Below are 19,877 nucleotides of genomic sequence, written 5' to 3'. Positions count from 1 at the left end.
AACAATGGAGATAAAAAGGAAAGTAAATTGGAACTTCCCTAAGCACTGGTGACCCTCTTATAGAACCTCTAGGAAATCCCTACTGAATGTCATTTAAATTTATGAAATTTGAGAAGACCAGAATAGCAGTCTGCTGGTCCCCGTCCTGGATAAATAAGTTAGGTAGACATGTTCTAGGACCCTGGATTTTGTTTTTTAACTTGCACCACTTCAGTGTCACAGAAGATGAATAGAATCATAGAATATCAGGGCTGGAAGGGACCTCAGGAAGTCATCTAGTCCAATCCCCTGCTCAAAGCAGGACCAATCCCCAATTTTTGCCCCAGATCCCTAAATGGCCCCATCAAGGATTGAACTCACAACCTTGGGTTTAGCAGGCCAATGCTCAAACCACTGAGTTATCCCTCCCCCTTACTTATTGGAAGATGAATCAAATTGGTGCCATAATATCACTTGTGCCCCAGAAGTTTTTAATTGAATTCCTTATCAGAAAAGGGGGCTTGAGAGCAGTGTTGTTGCCTTAACAAAGGGTGTCAGTTGCTTACCAATCTTGGCACCGGAGTTACTTCTCCAGCTGTGCGAAGGTGGTTGAATATCGTAACATTAGGAATAGATTTTCAAAATAGCTCATTTCCTAATTGTGCACCTGAATGGAGTAACCAGGTTTTCACAGAGTGCTCCGCTCCCAGCAGCTTCCAGTGTGAACAGTGGGAGCTGCTTGGTACTGATCTCTTTTGGAAACCTGGCGTTTGGATTTTAGTTTGAACAAACCTTCATAAATTAAGAGGCTTATTTTGAGACCTATCCCAACCGAGAGTCTGAAAACTTGGTTGGGAAATCTTACAGCAGCACTCTGAGATTTTTCTGTATCTCCTCTTCTGGTCCTGACTAGAAAAATCTATGGTAACAGGCAGCCTCTCTTGCTGTATGTCAGAACTTCTGGTTCCAGCAGAAGTTGCAGAGAACATATCCTAACATTTCAGAACCATAAAAAGAGCATACTTGGAAACTGACATGCCTTTCAGATTGAGGGTATTATATTTGTCATCAATGTCTCTCTTTGGCTTGCTGTTTGATTTTTTTCTTCTTCTCCTCTCTTGTGGTTATGACTGTTCCTGTGTGTGGGTGGTTTTTTTTTTTAAATAAAATATTAAAGGGTTCTAATAGAATTTTAGAAATGGGTGAAGGTTTGGTGGCTGCTTATTTTTCTAAGGTATTTCCTCCTCTCTGCTGCAGTGCCTGAAAACATAAGGTTCAACTGGAATAATTGTCCATAAGCTTGCGCACAATTACTCTCTGGCTTTGCTGCCTTGAGGTCTGCTAGGTTACTTCACTGACATTTTAAGGCTGAGCAGTGTGAATCTTGTCAATCACCTCTTTGAAAGAGAGGTTAAGTCCACCTATTTAAACTATTGGCCTCTGTCTTCTGGGTAACTTCAGTCCGCTATCCTTTTGATTACAGTGGTTTACACCAAGTTGATGCGCAGTTAGCTTTCTCTTTTGTTTAGCAATCTCAGAATTAGCCTATGGTTGACAGGGAGGATGCCTAACAAGGTAATTGGAAGAAAAGGAATTTCTTCTAAACAGCATCCGCTGATACTATAGACAGGCTCCCAGTAAGCATTGTTGATTAAACCAGCTGTTCGGTCGGCTTACTTAGAAAGCTTCCTATTCTATTAACTGGGGGGACGACTGTAGGAGGTGTTACCTGTCAAACATGTCCAGGAGCAGCGCTCAAACTCTGTTTGTTTTTTTGGAAGTGCCTTAACTTTTATTTTATTTGTTTCATACTTAACGTGGTAATGTTGTGGATCAGATCCTATGAAACTTTAGTTTCCTTCTACCCGTTTTGCCACTTTGAACTCCATAAGGCACCCTGTATCAGGCTCTACAATTTTTCCAATTTGGCCCACTACCCTGCCCTCCTTATGTAGCCCTTTGGAAGGTTGTGCTATAGCCAGGCCCTCTGTGCCCTTTTTGCAGGGTTGTAACAGATGCCTTAACTGGTATTGACCTTGTCCTTGCAGGCAGTCCAGCCATGACCCATAGAAACCTGACTTCCACCAGTCTGAACGACATCTCTGACAAACCTGACAAGGAGCAGGTAAGCTTCAAATTCTGACTGCATTTGAAGTTGTGCCGATGGAGTGGGTGAGTTTGGAGGGAGAATTTGACCATAAAACTGGAGTGCAAGAGATGGGCAAGAAACAGGTAAGTAGATGGATCAGGTGCTCTGCACAGCCCACTTACAAAACGCCTCAATTGTAAGTATCAGCCATTTATAACGCAGCAGCTGTGGTAGTATCAGAGATGAAGCAACCACTGCTTGCGGTAGTTTGTGGTGTGACTAAGAGATCTGGCAGCCATATTGCTGATTGACTGGTTAAGCAAAGTATGTTGTCCTTTTCCTTGAGAAGTGAATGGATAACATCTAGCTTCTGATTATCTCCAGCTTTCCTCTTCATGTTGAAAGAGAGATGCATACTTTTAGCCTAGGTTCCACAACACACTTCATAGTAGATGGTATGACTTGGAGCTGCTTGTACCCCAGGGTGTGCACTCTCCTCTATTGGGTGATGAAGTCCTTATCAGTGATCGCTTCAAAAATGCATATTTGACCAAAAAGGTCTTAAAAGAAAACGAAGATGATATATAAAAGTAAAATAAAAGTTGGATTGGATAGACCTGTGATGTCAATGAACATAACATCTTTGTTACTAGCCTCCAATAATTTGCCTGTTTGAGGTTCTCTGAATCGGACAGTGTTTTTGGTGCCTTTGTACATGCTGAGGGAATCATACTCATTTCCTTGGTGTGTTTTCTCATCTTTTCAGAGCGTTTCGGATATTAAAGAGTAAGTTTATTTGAACACTTTGAAAGCTAGTGTCTGAATAAATGCTCTGTGCAAATTTCAATCATCCTTCTGTTACAGATTCTCAAGGTGTGACTGTTTCTCTGGTGGCATCTTTTCTTTCTTTTTTTCTACATTGTTTAGTCCTTTTTATTTCTTGATGCAAAGGAGAATTATACAGTTAATGTATTTCCCTGAGAATTTTATGATCAGCCAGGTGAGAATGGCTCAAGTCCTTCACAGTGATAGTTGCTGGCAATGTTGGTGCTGCTTATTTGGGTTTTTGTGTTAAAGGGGCACATGGACACAGTCGCTATAAGAAAAAGAGTTCAAAATAACTTCAGGTTCTACAACTGCCTTTCAGTGCCCCCAGCCAATTTTTGTGTTTTATGCTATCACATATTTCTCTGATTTAAAACAAATTCTCTCCCTGTTTGCTCTGTGGAAGATTCACACAAAAGGGGGAAAGAACTGACTGGAGAAACACCGAAATGGACTATGCAAAAACTGCAGTCAAATGCATGTAGTAAACAAAGTAGAAAGAATAGAGAGAGACGTTTTGCCGTCTAATCTTAGTTTTAATAATCTGTTAAAAATTACTTCCAAGAAAGTTATTTTTTTTTCTCCCCCCAAAATATCCAGTTTTGTCAAAGCCAAATCATTTTGTGGAGATAGTTTGGTTTTGAGAGAGCAAGACACCCCCGCTGTAGATGGGTTGAGGTTCTGCCTTGGAATCTTTTAGACCCAGGGTCAAGTCCTTGTTTTGCCTGAATCAGAAGAATTGGGGATGAAGAGCTCTGCTGTAATTCAGGCAGAGCAAAAACCTGAAACTGAGTCTCTCACATCTCAGGCCAGCTCCCTAACCAACAGGCAGTGGAACAAAAACACAACGGTGTTTTTCAGAAAAATGCTTTCATTCCCACGTGGAACAAAAACCAATTGTAAAACCTCAGAAGTTACCACAGGATGGAATTGCCATCCTCCGTGCTCTGGTTGGTAATGTCTTTCAAAGTGTGTGTGTGTGTGTGTGTGTGTATTTACACATACACTCTCTCTGATTGTAAGGAAGCCTTGATGAATATTTTTATTCATAGAAAGAAACATGAGGCAAAATTCTGTATTTAACAGGAAAAGCAGCAATGTAATATAGTATAAAATGTTTTGTAATAAGGATCCCATGTACTCAGTAGCAAGCTGGACCTAAATACTGCAACAATTTCCTCAGTTTTCTGCAGCAAAAACATGCTGAATTGTATGTCACTGAAATTTCGGTGGAAGCATTAAGCAAATCCAGAAAATTAGGTTTTTTTAAATTGCATTTAATATAAAATGAATAACACAATCAGTTATATTAATACTAACAGCCGTGTTAGTCTGTATTCGCAAAAAGAAAAGGACGACTTGTGGCACCTTAGAGACTAACCAATTTATTTGAGCATGAGCTTTCGTGAGCTACAGCTCACTTCATCGGATGCATACTGAGTGAACTGTAGCTCACGAAAGCTTATGCTCAAATAAATTGATTAGTCTCTAAGGTGCCAGAAGTACTCCTTTTCTTTATATTAATACTGTGTTTATTCCCAAAGTGAGATTTGAAATGTGCAGTAGAATTCTATATGGATAATGACTGTCTGTTTATAGTGAAACACTGCTGGGTTTCAACTAACGTGGTCTAAAATGTCTGTTAGTTATTTAGCAGACATCCTGCTAATGAGCTTTTCACAAGAAAACTCTTGCCACATAAGGTTGTCAAAGTTAGCCCAAGAAATCACCTTGGACCTGAACTTTAGTTACTGATTGGCTCATATGCCTACTTTGATAAAATCGGTGAAATTGTGATGTTGCCTTGTAACTTTCTTGAGCTAAGCACTTACCAAGCAGCCCAGGAAGCTAGGAAATAAATTGTGATTTAATACATGTAAAAAGAGCTGACTTTCTTGCTGTGACAGCTGAGTAGCTGGCTCTCACTTTTTTGGTATTCTCTCTGGAGGTCAGTCAGTTCCCCAGGCTGTATGTTGGAACGTGAGCCTACTTAAAAAGGCTCCCCTGTTTTTATTTATTTGTTTGTGTGCATCGGAGACCACCCTATCTTTAAACGTTGGCATACTGGAGTTTGTTTATGGCGGGTTAGTTAGCTCAAGACAGGAAATAACTTGCAAATAAAAAGCGGAAAATTATGTTTACCGGTACGTGTTTTAAGTGACGAAAAAGCTTTGGACTAGCTTGTGTTTTCTCCTGCCTATTATCTTTTTCTGTGAAATACAATGATAGAGTTAATAACATAATAAGATTATAACCAGAACTTGGGTTAATCTGTGTTCCAGTAGGCTCTTAGTGAGCAGAAAAACACCCGGGGAGCATTCAAGGATCTGGAAAAACGTATACTGTTTGCTCTCTGTTCACGGTGAAGCTGTTTGTTCCTCTGAAGGGTGTTTTTTGTTTGTTTGTTTGTTTTCTAAAGGGAATTTAGTGTTGGTGGAAAGCATTTGAGGGATTGCACTGTATCCCCAAACAGTCACTACACATGCTAATGTCTGTCAGTAACTGCTAGGCTTCATGTGAAAGGCTCCTTATCCTACTACCAATCTCTGGAACCAGCAGGTATCATCTTTTTCTATACTGGGACCCTGCAGCAGTTCCCATCCATATCTGGGATGCCCTCCCATTTTAGTAATATGGAAGAAGAGAGAGTCATGCCCCACCGACACCGATTTCTGCCCCTGCCCCCGTGGGTTTGGACCCCTCAGGTTGAGAACCTCTGCCTTAAACCATACAATCTCCCTATTTCTCTGAAGTTCTCATTTGGAGACTGGCTTCCTCTGGGCAACCAAAAATGGAGAGGACCCCCTCACATATTGATGTACACACCACACTTCCAGTGGGTCTTCCTAGTCCATTTTGACTTTCCAAGTTGGAGAAAAGTGGAAACTCCTCTCAAACTTCGGGGAAGCATTGAGGCGTGGGCAATGGGGAGGTGAATTCCATCACACAATCCTCCTTTTGGAACTCCAGGCGTGTAACTGTCACAAATACTTTACTTCTGCATTTTGTATTTCTGACAGACTGAGAGGTTGTATACACTTCACAGTGGGAATGAACAGACTAAACTTAGAAAGTGCCAAAAGAGGACACTACAGTGGGGACAAATGCAATCTGCAACATGTTAAATATGCTGGTGCTTTTATTTAAGTGCTGCTTGGCTGCTTTTCACTCCGTGGAGACATCCTGCCTCTGGCTGCAGTGGTGAAGAACTGTCGTCTGGGCCTGGGCTTTCAGGTGACCTAGGTGTTCTCAGAGACTTGGGAGAAAAAGCTGCGGAGAGGCTGTTTGCTGCAATTTGATGAAGAGCACTAAGGAGCAAGGACCTTGTTACAGCGACACAGGTGCTGTAAGAGGCAGTTAGTCCTGTGTGTAATGGCGGCATTTGTGGTATGGTGAGCTCCTACTGTCCAGAATACCCAAACAAAGCCAGAGTTAATGTATTTGCCAGAATAGAAAGCTAAACAGTAGCTAGGCCAGGGCTCTCCAGGGCAGCATATTAGTGGGATCCAGGTACGTTTTTGAGGTTCTGCTGCAGCAACATTCAGGGCTGCTCCCTAAGGCTGCCCTCCTGGCGACTGCAGGGTGCTTATTTGCTCCTGCCCATCAAGAATTCTAATGATAAATCAGGGAAGCTAGCCACTGCCCAAAGAGAGTGAGTTGAAGGCAATTGGACTGCCCCTCCCCATCCCAGAGGGCTAGTGAAGGGAAGGAAGAGAAGAAGGTTGCTCCCCGTTTTCATTGACTGAAACAAGTGTAACTCTGATGCAGACTTCACTCTGATTCTCATGTGCTTAACTTTACACTGTGAGCAGTTCCATTCAGCTCAGTGGGCCTGCTCAGAGTTCTTAAAGTTAAATGTGCATATGCCTTTGCAGGACTGGGGACAAAGATAGGGAAAGAACCTATCAGCAGGGGCCGGGACACACAGATCTGCGCAGACACAGGCTCCAGTAATGTCAGATGGAGGATATGTCTACACTACAGCAGCACAGCTGCAGCTATGCCTCTGTAGTGTAGACACTTCCTATGTTGATGAAAGGGTTTTTCCATCACTGTAGTAACTGCAGCTCCTTGTGGTAGCTAGGTTGACCATGGACCTAGCAGAGTCTACAGCAGGAGTTAGGCTGACCTGACTACGTCGCACGGGGTGTGAAATTTTTCACAGCACTGAGTGATGTCACTAGGTCGAGCTAAGTGTTAAATGTAGACCAGGCCTTGTTCTTTAGCTAAAAGGTCTATAACTGAGATTTTCCCATCACGTGCTAGCAACGCTGGTTACACAGACAGGAGGGTCGGTAACGTTCCATGCTGCTTACCTTGGATTTGCTTTGTTTTTTCTTCTGATTGTTTTCATTATTGCCTTCTTTAATCTACATTTCAGAATTTAGTCTAGCTGCTGATGGGGTAAACTTTAAACTATTTCCAGAGAGAGAGAAAATGAACTTCTGACCTCCAGTGGAAGGCTAAAGTGGAACGTGTGGGGAGTGGCGAGTGGTCTCAGGGAAGGGCAGAAGGAACTCACCCTGGAGAACTCATTCAGAAGTGTGGAGCGCATGCTGCCCTTTCCCCAACTGCCAGTGTAGCTAATAGTTAGTGGGCATGGGGAAAAGTTTGTTGTCTGAGAGGAATGAAAGGAGTTGGATGCTGCAGATTACAGTTACACAGTGGGATTTTCAGAAGGGTTCAGCATCGGCTTCATTGCTTCCATAGAAGTCAACAGTAGCCAATGCAGAACCCTTTAGAAAATCATCCCACCCATAAAACTCTGCTTTCAAATGATCATAACTTGGTGAAACTTACACCTTTCAGGCTGAAGTTTTTCCATGCTCAGTGTGAGCTTAAAGGTGACTTTTTTGGGATGTTTTTGAACTCTGACCACAAGTGACTTGAGAGTGAAAGGAGCTTGGAAAATTTTTTTTGAGGGAGAGCGCACTCTTAATCTGAAATGTTTGAGGTTTATAATTTGAAATGGAAATAGTTCTTCCGAAGGCAATGGTAAAAGGCATTGGTAAAATTCCCTTTAACTTTAGTGGGGATGAAGTTTTACCAGCGATAAGTATGACTGTCAATCCTATCTCATTGCTGTATTTTTGTCATGTCATAGTGTAATGTAGTAATCTAACAGCCTAGCTATGTAACTGTGTAATGAAGTGTGCTTGGTTTGTTTAAGTGTTACTTTTGATTCCATCTTCTGATACCAGTATCCGTGGTGTAAATCATCACTGACCTAAAAAAGGTATATATGCCCGCCTCTGAAGATGTAAAGAGAAGAACCTTTCAAAGGCTCTGTTCAGAAATGACACTTATCGAAGTCAACAGAACTTATGCACATGCTTAAAGTTAAGGACATGTTTATGTGCTTTTTTGAATTGAAGCCAAAATGTGTAAACCTCACAAGTATTCGATAGTTGCAAAATACCTGTTTTATTTTTATGGTTGTTTGTGATCTAAATGGTTAATTTTCCCTTAGATAATTATAGACTATCTTTGCACTTTATGCTGTGATCTTATCTTTGGAAAACAAATTGCCTGCCTTTATCACCACTTACTTAAAAAAAAAAAAAACTTGTCACTAGTTTAGTGAAAATCTGCCCCTCTCTCTCCCAATACAAAAATATGCTTTATTGACTGCAGGTTATTGACTCCATGTGATAAGCAGTCAGATTAGACCTGTATCAAAGAACAGGTTGCTCCATAAATAGTGGCGGGGTTAAGAAATTTCTTTTGCATAATACTTTATCCAAGGTCTCTTTCTTGTACTTGGAATAGGATGACATTGTCATCAGAAGCAGATACAGCTGATAATAAAATGATGTGGAAAGCCTGAAGTGATAAAGCTCTGTGCTGGGTTTCTAAGATAGAGAAAAGAGGAGTGTCTAGTTTAAGTTTAAAATCATACGTTTCACTCATTTTCCTGCACGTAACTCATGGAAAATGGATTATTTTGAAGCCTCAGTAACAACAAGAATAAGTAAGGTCTGTTGCCAAAATGGTGAGTTCGCAGAAAATCTGAATTGTGGATCTTAAATGCACACAAAGAACAACCTGATTTTAGATCTTACGTTTCCCCCACAGACACACACGACATCCTATAGAGAGACTGTGTACATATCTCAAACTTGTATATTTGCAGATGGTGCTGAGGCTGTGATTATGGTTTTAGGCTACACTGTGTAGCGGCTTACCTGCCAAAGCAAGTCCCTTGTGACCATGCAGAGTCTGTCCCTGTCAGTGGAAAGGTGTTATGTTGGCATCTGGCAATGAGTAAAAGGTGTCCCATTATTTGGCATTTCTCGCTTTTTACAACGGGAATGTCAAAGTCACCATGATCATAACCAGGCTAAAATTGTGAAACAGTCTAATTTGCGGCATGCTGGGTCTCACATAGTTGTGTTTGTAGTATAGAAGGGGCCTTATTGCCTCCCTTTCTCATTTTCCTTTTCTTCCTATTATAGCTGAGCCACAGGAGTGGGAATGTCTGTAACCTTCTAGAGGGAAATAACTACTCCACATCTCCCCCTGTCAGGGGCAGGGCGCTGTTCGCTTTCACAGATTTTTAAGGCCAGAATGCACCATTGTGATAATCTAGTCTGACCTCCTGCATAACACAGGCCATAGAACGTCATCCGTTGTTTTCTGCATCCAGCCCGTAATTTCTGGCTGAACTAGAGCATATTTCTTTTAGAAAGACATCCAGTCTTGATTTAGTCTTAAACTAGCACTTATTAGGGCACTGAAGCCTGAGTTCATTGCCAGTGGGCTAGAGTGCCCCTCCCGGCAGTGACAAAGTGACTTATTGTACCTTGTTAAATTTAGATTGCACAAGTAACTGCAAATTGATTCTGCATTATGAGCTTCTTTCAGAAGCAAGCATGGTCCTGAGTCAGTCACACCTCTCCACTAGAACCTATTAGTGCTGATTATTAACCTGAACTTAAATGAATCACACAAAATGCTATTTTTAAGCATGATTTATCGGTTTTACTTTTTCCCCTGGCAAATCTATAAAAAATAATTAAAGGGGAGGCGTGTTCCATTTTTAGCACATTCTGGTGTTGACAGAACACCCATTGCTTCCCTCCTGATGTAGGAGCTTCCACAAATCAGTTGCCTTCATTTATCTTATTTCAGAAGACACCAGCTGTGGGCAACATAGCAATTATTTACAGTTAGCCCAACAAGGAAAGGTCCTGGTGCTTTTGGACAAATGTTGTTTTTGCTTTCTGTTTTCCAATTTATAAATAAAAGTCCGAACTGATGTTCTATGTGTCCCAAGAGCAGAGCATAGTGATGGGGGATTCTTCAGACGATATGAAGAAAGAGAGAATATTTCTTGTCTTTGTTAACACCATATCGCAATTACACCAGTGTAAGGGACATAATTAACATTTTGAGCTCTGTCAAAAAATACCAGCCTCGCAGATTAACTTGGATAGATCCTTGCAGAGTTTGTTCTAGAAAATACAGGTGAATCCTTTTGGAAAGGAAAACCATTACTGAGATTGTTTTTGCTTCCTTCCTGTGCTCCACCTGTTTGGGAAGTGCTCATGATGAAGAATCTGACAAGCCTTGGAGTGTATGGTTACCATTAACTGCTTACATAGAAGAGAACTCTTGGGTACGCTGGAATCCTTCTCCTCACAGTGAACAGACCATAACCTAGTGAAGTAGAAGGACGACATGGAAATACTTTCATGTTCATGGTGTAGTTAAGGGGGAACGCCTGCTAATAATATATGTAAGGATAATTTTTAAAATATATTACAAATAATGCGTGGATTGCAAAAGCTGATATAACCTGAAAAAACTTCTCAGCATTTAGCCAACCATAGAAGGAAAAAACTTTAGTCCATCCAGTGCATTTCCCTGCCCAACAATGCATGATTGTTCTTCACAGCAAATATTCTAGTGTTTTGCCCAGCCTAGTTTGCAATGTCCCAAGGGATGGAGCTTCCACCACTTCAGATGAGAGGGTACTCCACATGCTAAGAGATTTCAGTGAATGTTAGGAAAAACCTTCCAACTACCCAAACTTTACCCCATTTTTGCTAGTTTTATCCCCCACACATCACCCTAAATAATTCCTCTTCCTCCTTGGTGTTCAACCCCTTTAAATTGTCCTATGCTTTCTTATGGCATAGTCCTGCTTCCATTGAAAGCAATAGGTGTTTTCCCATTTATTTAAATGGGAGAAGATTGGGCTGCTAGTCATCTGTGAATCAAGTTATACATACTGTATATTTAGCACTTTTTAAAACTTTCCTTATACGTTTATCCCCCTTAACCACTTGATCATTTTTTTATTGGTCTTCTATGGATGACACCAGCTTGTCAACATCCTTCTGGTAACGAGATGCCCAAAAATAAATACAATATTCCAGGTGCTGTTGCAGCAGAGTTGTAAAGAGAGGGCTATTAGATCCCTTCTCTGGGATGTTTTAATGCTTCTGTGTATGCAGCCCAAAACTGGAGTGACCTAGTTTTACTGCTTATGGGCATTGCAAACTTCATTCAGATTTTCTGTTTAACACCACCACATGAGGGTTTTCTCAGCATTACTTCTGTCCAGCTTTATCCTTCCCACTGAGTGTATACCAGTTACAGACGATATGTCTTCAGAGGTATTCGCTCGTGTTCTTCTATGTTTGAATTTATACAGTAATAAAATGGATGCCTATGCCAAATGAAAAGCGCCTCTGCCAAACATTGAGTCTCATCTTATTGTTTTCTGCCTTTGGTTTTAATTGCGATAGATAATTTATGTCCTCTTTCTGTCATCACTGGTGTTTATTACTCTTCCCAGTGTGATGTCTCTGAATTTCACTGAGATTCTCTTCCCCTCTAGCTCTGATTTTCAGTGAAAAGAGACTAGTCGTTTTCACCATTGTAGTTACTCGACTTTGTTCTGTTTTGTTGTAGGCTCTCATGCACTGGCATGTTCTTGCAATATTTGAGTTGCCAACATGCAGGAGAACGTTTACAAATGCGCTAATGTATGATTAATTCAAGGAAATGTTATAGGACTTACATGAAAGCTTATTTTTACAAGATCCAAATCTAGGCTCTGTCTTCATCTGGCAATGTCCCTTAAAATCTAACTTTGGCAATCCTTAGCTGGAAGGGGGAAAGTGCAATATACCTATAATTAATTGTCTCCCACCCCCCCTGTTAGGAAACTGATGCACAGTAGTTGAGGCTTGCCTAAGGTCATACAGGTGGTTAGTGTATAGAGCTCTGATCCCTTAAATCCCTGTCTCAGGCCTCATTCATAAACAGATCCTTCCTCCCCTTTGTGCAGCTGACTCCCACAGAATTTGAGGGGCACAAGCTTACTCACATTGTTAGTGACATGATATGGAGTTGGGTCATACGTCAACTGCCTATATTTAATAGTTTCGTCTATCCTGGGGATTTTTTTTTTCAGTGGCAGTTTGGCTCACAGGACAGATCTTTGTCTGCAAACAGAAGTCGAACTCAATGTCTTGTATGTTTCATGTGAATGCCTTTGTCAGTCTCTTGAATCTCATAATGCTACCTCTGTTTGAAGAAATAGTGAATACTCCACAGGAACCTGGGAATCTGATGCTCTTTACCACATAATAGTGCTGGCATTCCCAGTACTGTGCAAAATCTGTTGGTCCTTCATGCTTTGTTAAAATGAGCTTGGCAACCCCTAAAGGCTTTTTTCTGGTGGCTTATATTTGAAATAGAAAAAAAGATGGACAGATATCTTATTGGAGGTCTGTTGGGTATGTTAACAGTAACGTATTGTTGAGTATGTGCAGTAACGTATACATAATGGAATATGTATTGATATATAGATAATAGAGTGAACTAGTGTGTTCTCGAGCTGACAAGACTTGTGTTCAGGATGGAAAAAGGCTTTGAATGAGTGTGGTCAGCTGGAGTGCTTAGTCAAAGAGATGCACAAAACCCTTCTTATTTGGTGTGATGTGTGCAGTGCTTACCCAAATCAGTGTTTCCATATCAACAGAAGCCTCTGCCAAAGCTAATTCTAAAGTTAAAAAGAAATTGGCTGGATCAGAGAAGCACTCATTCTCTTCCTGGGAGGGATGGGCTGAGGACTTCCTGCTGTTTGGAACTCAGTCCATTGATTGATTTTTTTGTGAGGGTGCTTGGCTGATTTTTACTGTTTAAACGGAATGGACTAATCTTCCAAATCACCAGCAGGGATTCCTAATTTCTAGATCTGTCAGCATGGATGACCTAGTTTTACTCCATGGGTCTCAAATGCAAATGACTTTCTCTTCCTGTACATTTAGCTGACGCCTTTTTAAAAAAGGGAAACAGACATTTCCAGGAAGGGCTAGTTAATGCCAAGACTTCATTTATTTTGTTTATACGCATAAATACACAGATTGCCCAACAGACTAGTTTTTACTTGCTCAGTTTTTTCCCCACTATTCAGCAGTAAAAAATAAAAATAAAAACCCCAACATTTCTGTGTAACGGGTTTTGAGTATGGTCAGGCAAAACATGTAGCACTAAAGGAATTCCAGAATGATTTTTTTAAAATTCCAGTGAGAACTTTTTTTAAACAAGTACACTTGTGTTGCAAAATATTGGTTGCTTGTGCTAGTGGGCAAGAATCTGAAAGTGAAATTGAGTAGAAGTAAAAGTGAAATATACTATGCTCTGATTGCCCAAGCTGAAATACAAAAAGGAAAAAGGGCATAAAGTAGATCAGATTTTTAAAATGCGCAGAAAGGTGTTGTTGGTAGCATAGGCAAGGATGTTTCTTTCAGCAATGAGTCTTTTTAACTTGACAGCATCCCTTTAAGTAGCCGTAGATACTGTCCTCCTACCATTGTCAGAAATGAGAGTTTCAATATAGCATAATTTGTTCACTTTGGAAGTGGAAGGAAGCCAGGTCCTTTCTTCTTGCACCCACAAAACATTTAGCCTTCCATTAGCCATCCAGAGAACTGATTAGAATGTTACTATTATTGAGATTCATGGGGAAATACATCTTCAGGATGTTTGTTTTGGCCTCCTTCTGATCAAATTGTAACTGTATCATTTCACAGTTTGTGTTGTGTTAAAATCTTGTATGACTAATTGAACTGATGGCACTTCATGTGCTGGGGTGATTTCAAAACACTATCCACATCTGTAACAGGGTCAGACATCTTGTGGCCAGAGGTCACTCTGTGGCACCCTGCTAACAATTCCTCCCCCTCTTCAGAGCCCTTTACTAAAGTTTGGTCTACACCACCAACTTATGTCTGTATAACTAAGTTGCTCATGGGGGTGGACTGCTCACTCTTAGCTGTCTCTGCTGTCCCCAAGCAGCCCGCTTTCACTGCAGCTTCATGCTGTTTTTATAGTGGAACCGCCTGATTCAACCCAGCTATGGCACCTCCATAATCAGGGTTGGCTAGCCCTAGGCCCCCCAGCCCTAAAGAGCAAGCCACTCTATTAGAATATCCCATTGTATTGAATTGTTTAAATTGGTGATGTGTTTCTAAGTGCCAGAGGTAAATGGTGCTTAATTCAGAGACCAGCTCCAAAAGAATTCCCTCTAGCTGGGGGAGCTGTTTTGTCTAGAGTTCGGCGATCATACCATGCTGATGTTGCTCTCCTTGCTAAAACAGCACTTACAAGTACTTGCAGGGAAAGAAAGATTCCCTGCTAATCTGCCAGGAGAGCCAGAGATTTAACTGCTGTGACATTTACAGGGGGTCAGTGCGAATTCGAGTCAATATTAGGGTATCTAATTGATGCCCTCTCCTGCATAGAGGCTTGGACAAGACAACTGTTGGCCACATCTCATCAGCTGTGAGGGTGGAAACTCCAGTAATATCTTCCTCTCGCAGATCCCAAGCCATTGCCCATTAAAGTCAATAGGAGTCTTTCAGCGGACTTGAATGGGAGTTGGGTCAGGCCAAGAAAGATAAAGGGCCTGATTTTGCTCACGCAGTGTGTGAATTGCCAACAACTCCATGTAAGTAATGGAGTTACACCATGGTAAAACCAGCGTGAAAGCAGAATGGGGTCCAAGGAACTGGCATGATGGTGTTGGTGAGGAACTAAGCACTAACACTAGACAGCAGAGTCCTCTTAGAGGCCCTAAACCAAAGTTGATAGAGGTCAATGGAAAGACTGCTGACTTCAGTGGGCCTTGGGTCAGGCCCATAGTGAAGTAACCTTTTTTCGACAAAAGCTCATGCTCAAATAAATTGGTTAGTCTCTAAGGTGCCACAAGTACTCCTTTTCTTTTTGCGAATACAGACTAACACGGCTGTTACTCTGAAACCTTCTTTAAGCTGGAGTACAATTTGTTTGTTGTCCTTTAAGTGGAGCTTCTGTCCATCTAAGATCACTATAAATAGCTTTCAGTGCTTGGGTTTTTACAAAAAAAAATTACTTTGGGCATTACTCAGTGAACTGAGTTCTGATCTGACCCAAAGTAAAGCTTACATGACCTGCCCTTCCCTTAACTGCCCTTCCTCCAAAGTGAAGCAGCAGGACCTTGATGGAGAAAGTACACGTTTCTGAGAAATAGTCAGTGTAAAGTGTTCTATAAGGTAGAATTTTGCTCTCTGCGTAATGAGCTGGCCTTGGTAGTTTTGCTTTTCTAGAGCATGTCTTCCACAAGGTTACATTCTTGGGCTTTTGTTCCTTCACTCTAACTATACAATTTCCTCCCCCACTCCCCCCAAGTAAGCAACATTCTTGATGGTTAAACCCAGTGGTGTTTACTTTGATCATGTCATTCCAGTGGTGATGGTGACTGAAAGATTTTAGCTCAATGGGATGGGGAGCTGTAACCTGCATTTCAAAGATGACAGGAGGAAGGCATGTCATGAAGTTTACTGCAGCAGATGAGTTACAAACAGCATGTAGCGCTGATCTTGTTTTATTGATGCTTTTGTTATAAATCTGGCCCAGCATATTAATGTTTCCATGTACCTGTGTAATGGTATCAGTCTTGAATAATTGTGTTTTGTCTCTCCTCAGTAAAGCAGCTGGGTCTTGGGGTAATGGTTTTTCATGCAGAGAGCTGGCCTGTGTATACGGTTAAGGATAGGACAGCATGTGCAATCCTTTCCTTTTAGGTCAGATCAAACAAGTGACAGGGACTTAAGTTTACAGAAATTTTTTTCTTTCATGCTTCTGTTTGGGGCCAGATTTTCAAAGCAGGGTGTAACTGCAAAAAAACCCATTGGCACAGAAATACAGGGAGTGAAATGTGTGCAAGTACAGGTACAATGTGTGTGCATATTTTTGTGAGAATGCTACTTGTGCCCTGCTGATATAGCATTCATACCCTCAGCTGTTCTCAGATCATCAGTAAGTGTTGCTCTCGCTATTTGCCTGGTAGCCAAAGTCAAGTAGCAATAACAAGAAGCATCAGTCATAGTTCCTATAAAGTTATCCTTTGCAAATGCATGCATAGTAGGTATTCTGTTGACACCATCTGGCATCAATGCAGCACACAGTCTCAAAGGAACAAGCAGTTTAAGCTTTTGCAGGCCTTCAAGTTCTGAGAGAGCTGCTGGCAGTTGTTCTGCAACTGGTGGTGTGGTTTACCTTGACTTTAGCTCATGTGACAGAGGTTTTTATTTGGCAGCTTCTCATTAGGCCAGAAGTGATCAAATATTAATATACACACACACACATGCAAACAGGCTCTTCTTAAGATTAATTCTAAGTATTATTTACAGGCTGCTTCTCAACAGCTGAAACGTCATTAAAATAATGTGATTAGCTAAAGGGCTTCTCCATTCAGCTTGAGGGGTTCTCCATGAAAAGTTTTAGTTCAGCTGTATAGGTTTTTTAAACGCCGTAGTTAGTGACTGACTTATTGAAATTCCTGCTTTCCCAGAGTCGTCTTCTGGATTAGCCTGTGAAATACTGCCCATATGTGCCGTGCACCACAGAAGAAGAGCAGTGTATCTTGGGCAGTTCCTTCCCCTCTTCTGCGTTCAGTGTTTTTGGTTTGTTTTTTGCAGTAGCACCAAAGGCCTCAGTCAGAGTCAGGACCCCTCTGTGTAGGGTGCTGCACAAACACCTAGGAAGAGACTGTTCCTGCCCCAAAGAATGTAGGCCAAGATTTTGAAAAGTGATGAGTGATTTTTGGGGATTTTAGGGGTCTTGTGCTTCTAAGTCACTTACGGCCGTGTTTCACAACCTTTTCGATACCGGGGACTGGCGCCAGTCCACGGGCAGGTTGTTGAGAAACACTGACTTAGGGTAGGTCTACACTGCAGCTGGAAGCATGCCTTCTGGCCTGGGCAGACAGACCCTCGTTAGCTCTGCTCAAGCTAGTGTGCTAAAAATAGCAGCGTGGATGCTGCAGTACAGATGGTGGCACAGACTAGCCGCCTGACTTCAAGTCTGCCTGACTAACGGGTCTGTTCTCGGGTGGCTGGCCCAAGCCACTACAGCAGCGGGTCCTTTAGCACTTTAGACAGACAGACAGAATGCTAGATTTCAAACCACTTAAGTTGTCAGTACAGGATGGGAAGGCAGATGTGAGACCAGAATCTCCAAATGTGCTTGGGGCCGCCCTGCGTCCAACTGCCATAGCTTCCCCCTCCACACGCTTCTGCCAGCTGGCGCTGTCAGTAGCAGCAGCACTGAGGTAAGGCCTCAGTTTCCCAGTACCCTCCCAGGACCTGCAGACAAATGCCAGGGAATGAAGACCTACCATCTTGCTGCCCCTTCCCCCCTAGGAGCCCAGTGCTCCATAGCACCACGCAGGAGCTGGGAAGCTAAGTGCTCATCTGGCCCACTGTCCCTGGTGCATGTGGCTGGGATGGGAGGAATTAGGTCCCCTCACTGAGAGTGAAGGAAACTGTTGACTGACTCCACTTGCTTCATGGCTCCATGCAGGGCTCTGGGAAATACACTTACTGTGCTGACCCAAAACTTGGAAACCTCACTGTGGTGGTGGCTATTTATTGTCTGTATTAGTGCCAGAGTGGGAGATGTGGGAATTGAGTTTGGGACCCCATGTGCTAGGCACTGTACATTTCCTCCCCAGGACTTACCGTGTAAATAGAAAAGACCGCCAAAAGGTAGGAGAGAGGCAGTGATGCTATTTGTATTTTACTGAGGGGGATCTGAAGCACATAAAAATTAAGTAATGTGCCCAAGGTCACACAGGAAATGTGTAGTGGAATAGGGAATTGAATCCAGGTCTTCTAATTTCTAGGCCAGTGATTTAACCACAAGAAGGTTATCCTGCCTCCCTGGAAAAAGGCAGCGTCTCTGCTGTTGTGTTGCTGGCAACCACATTCAGACTCTGAGGAGGAGTGTGCATGTGAGTTTCGCTCAGTGTAGTGCATGACCATGATAGCCTTGTGCTAGTACGAGAGGTAGAAAGTATAGCTGGTCATCACCAAAACAGTCAAGCCGACGAGACACGTCGTGCTATCAGATGCACATTGTAAACAAACTGACCTAATAGAAATAATGTTTGTTCATTAATCTCTTTCACTTCCTGTAATCGGAGGGGAGGCTTGTAACAACAGTTGGTTAAAAATATGTCCAGTGGAAGTGTGATTTTTCTAGTTGACTGTGCCCCTTTAGAAGTTCAGTGTTAAAATGTTCGATGTCTAATGACCTCAATGGTCAGATCAGAAGAACGTGTTCAATTTAGCAGCGCATAGAAAAAGTAGCAGGAGTTGTTACGATTGTGATGATTTAATTTTTTTAGGCTGTTTCTGCTGAGGACTTGGATCTTTTTAGAAGCTGCTTGGGGGAGAGGTTCAAAATGGATCGTAAGCACCGATTTGCAATCGTCCCATCATTGAACTTGCTGCAAATGAATTAAGAAAAGGTTTGCACGCTGCTGCAATGCTTAGCTATAGTGCTTTCATTTTAAAAGAGTAGGTTAAGGATAAATGGGCCTGATCCACCAAAATGACAAACCCTCCCAAACATCAGGCCTTGAGCTTCCTCCCCGAGGCTCTGACTTGTCAAAGCATGTACACATGCGTTTCAGTTTCTCTATTCAGCAAAACACTTAGCCACATAGACGGTTAGGGTTGGAAGAGGCCTCAGGAGGTCATCTAGTCCAACCCCCTGCTCAAAGCAGGACCAACAACTAAATCATCACATGTTTAACCTAGTGGCTCTCAATCTTTCCAAACTACTGTACCCCTTTCAGGAGTCTGATTTGTCTTGCGTACCCCCAAGTTTCACCTCATTTAAAACTACTTGCTTCCAATATCAGACGTAAAAATACAAAAGTATCTCAGCACACTATTACTGAAACATTGCTGGCTTTCTCGTTTTGTTTGTGTGAAATTTTAGCTTGTTCCGACTTTGCTAGTGCTTTTTATGTAGCCAGTTGTCAAACAAGGCAAATACCGAGGTGAATTTATGTACCTCCTGGAAGACCTCTGCATAACCCTGGTTGAGAACCACTGGCGTAACCTGTTTAGCAAAGTTTAATGTGGGCTGTTTTGCTGAAACACAGTCCTAGCCAATCTCTTATTTTCAGTCCCAGTGCCCTGGACAAACAAACAATTCCATTTTCCAGCCATCCCCTGATGGAATCATTGATTCTTACCCTCAGAGTCTAGCCAAGGGAATGTCTACACTGCCGTTAAACACCTGGGGCTGGCCCAGATCAGCTGACCAGGACTCAAGGGGGTTGGGCTGCGGGGCTGTAAAATTTCAGTGTGCACATTCAGACTGTCTGGAGCCTGAGCTCTGGAACATTGTGAAGGGTGAAAAGAAAAGGAGTACTTGTGGCACCTTAGACTCACGAAAGCTCATGCTCAAATAAATTGGTTAGTCTCTAAGGTGCCACAAGTACTCCTTTTCTTTTTGCGAATACAGACTAACACAGCTGTTACTCTGAAACCTGTGAAGGGTGAGGATCCCAGAGCCTGAATATTTACCCTACAATTTTACAGCCTGAACCCTGTTAGCCCAAATTATCTGACACAGGCCAGTCGCGGGAGTTTCACTGCAATGTAGACATACCCTGAGAGTGAAATCTTGAAGT

The 19,877-nt window shown here is 42.1% G+C and overlaps 1 protein-coding gene across 8 annotated transcripts in view; it reads left to right on the top strand.

Annotated features, from left to right (window-relative positions):
• The window catches only part of SLC4A4 (solute carrier family 4 member 4), a 259,907-nt gene that overhangs the window by 142,628 nt on the left and 97,402 nt on the right, over nt 1-19,877 (top strand). For all 8 annotated transcript variants that reach the window (XM_048846797.2, XM_048846802.2, XM_048846805.2 and 5 more), the window contains one exon: nt 2,028-2,104. In XM_048846797.2, coding sequence (XP_048702754.1) covers nt 2,028-2,104 — 77 coding nt within the window. The remainder of the gene's footprint in view (nt 1-2,027; nt 2,105-19,877) is intronic.

This window comes from Caretta caretta, chromosome 4 (assembly GCF_965140235.1).
Source record: "Caretta caretta isolate rCarCar2 chromosome 4, rCarCar1.hap1, whole genome shotgun sequence".
Classification (NCBI taxonomy): Eukaryota; Metazoa; Chordata; order Testudines; family Cheloniidae; genus Caretta; species Caretta caretta.
This window is presented reverse-complemented; position numbering and strand designations above follow the sequence as displayed.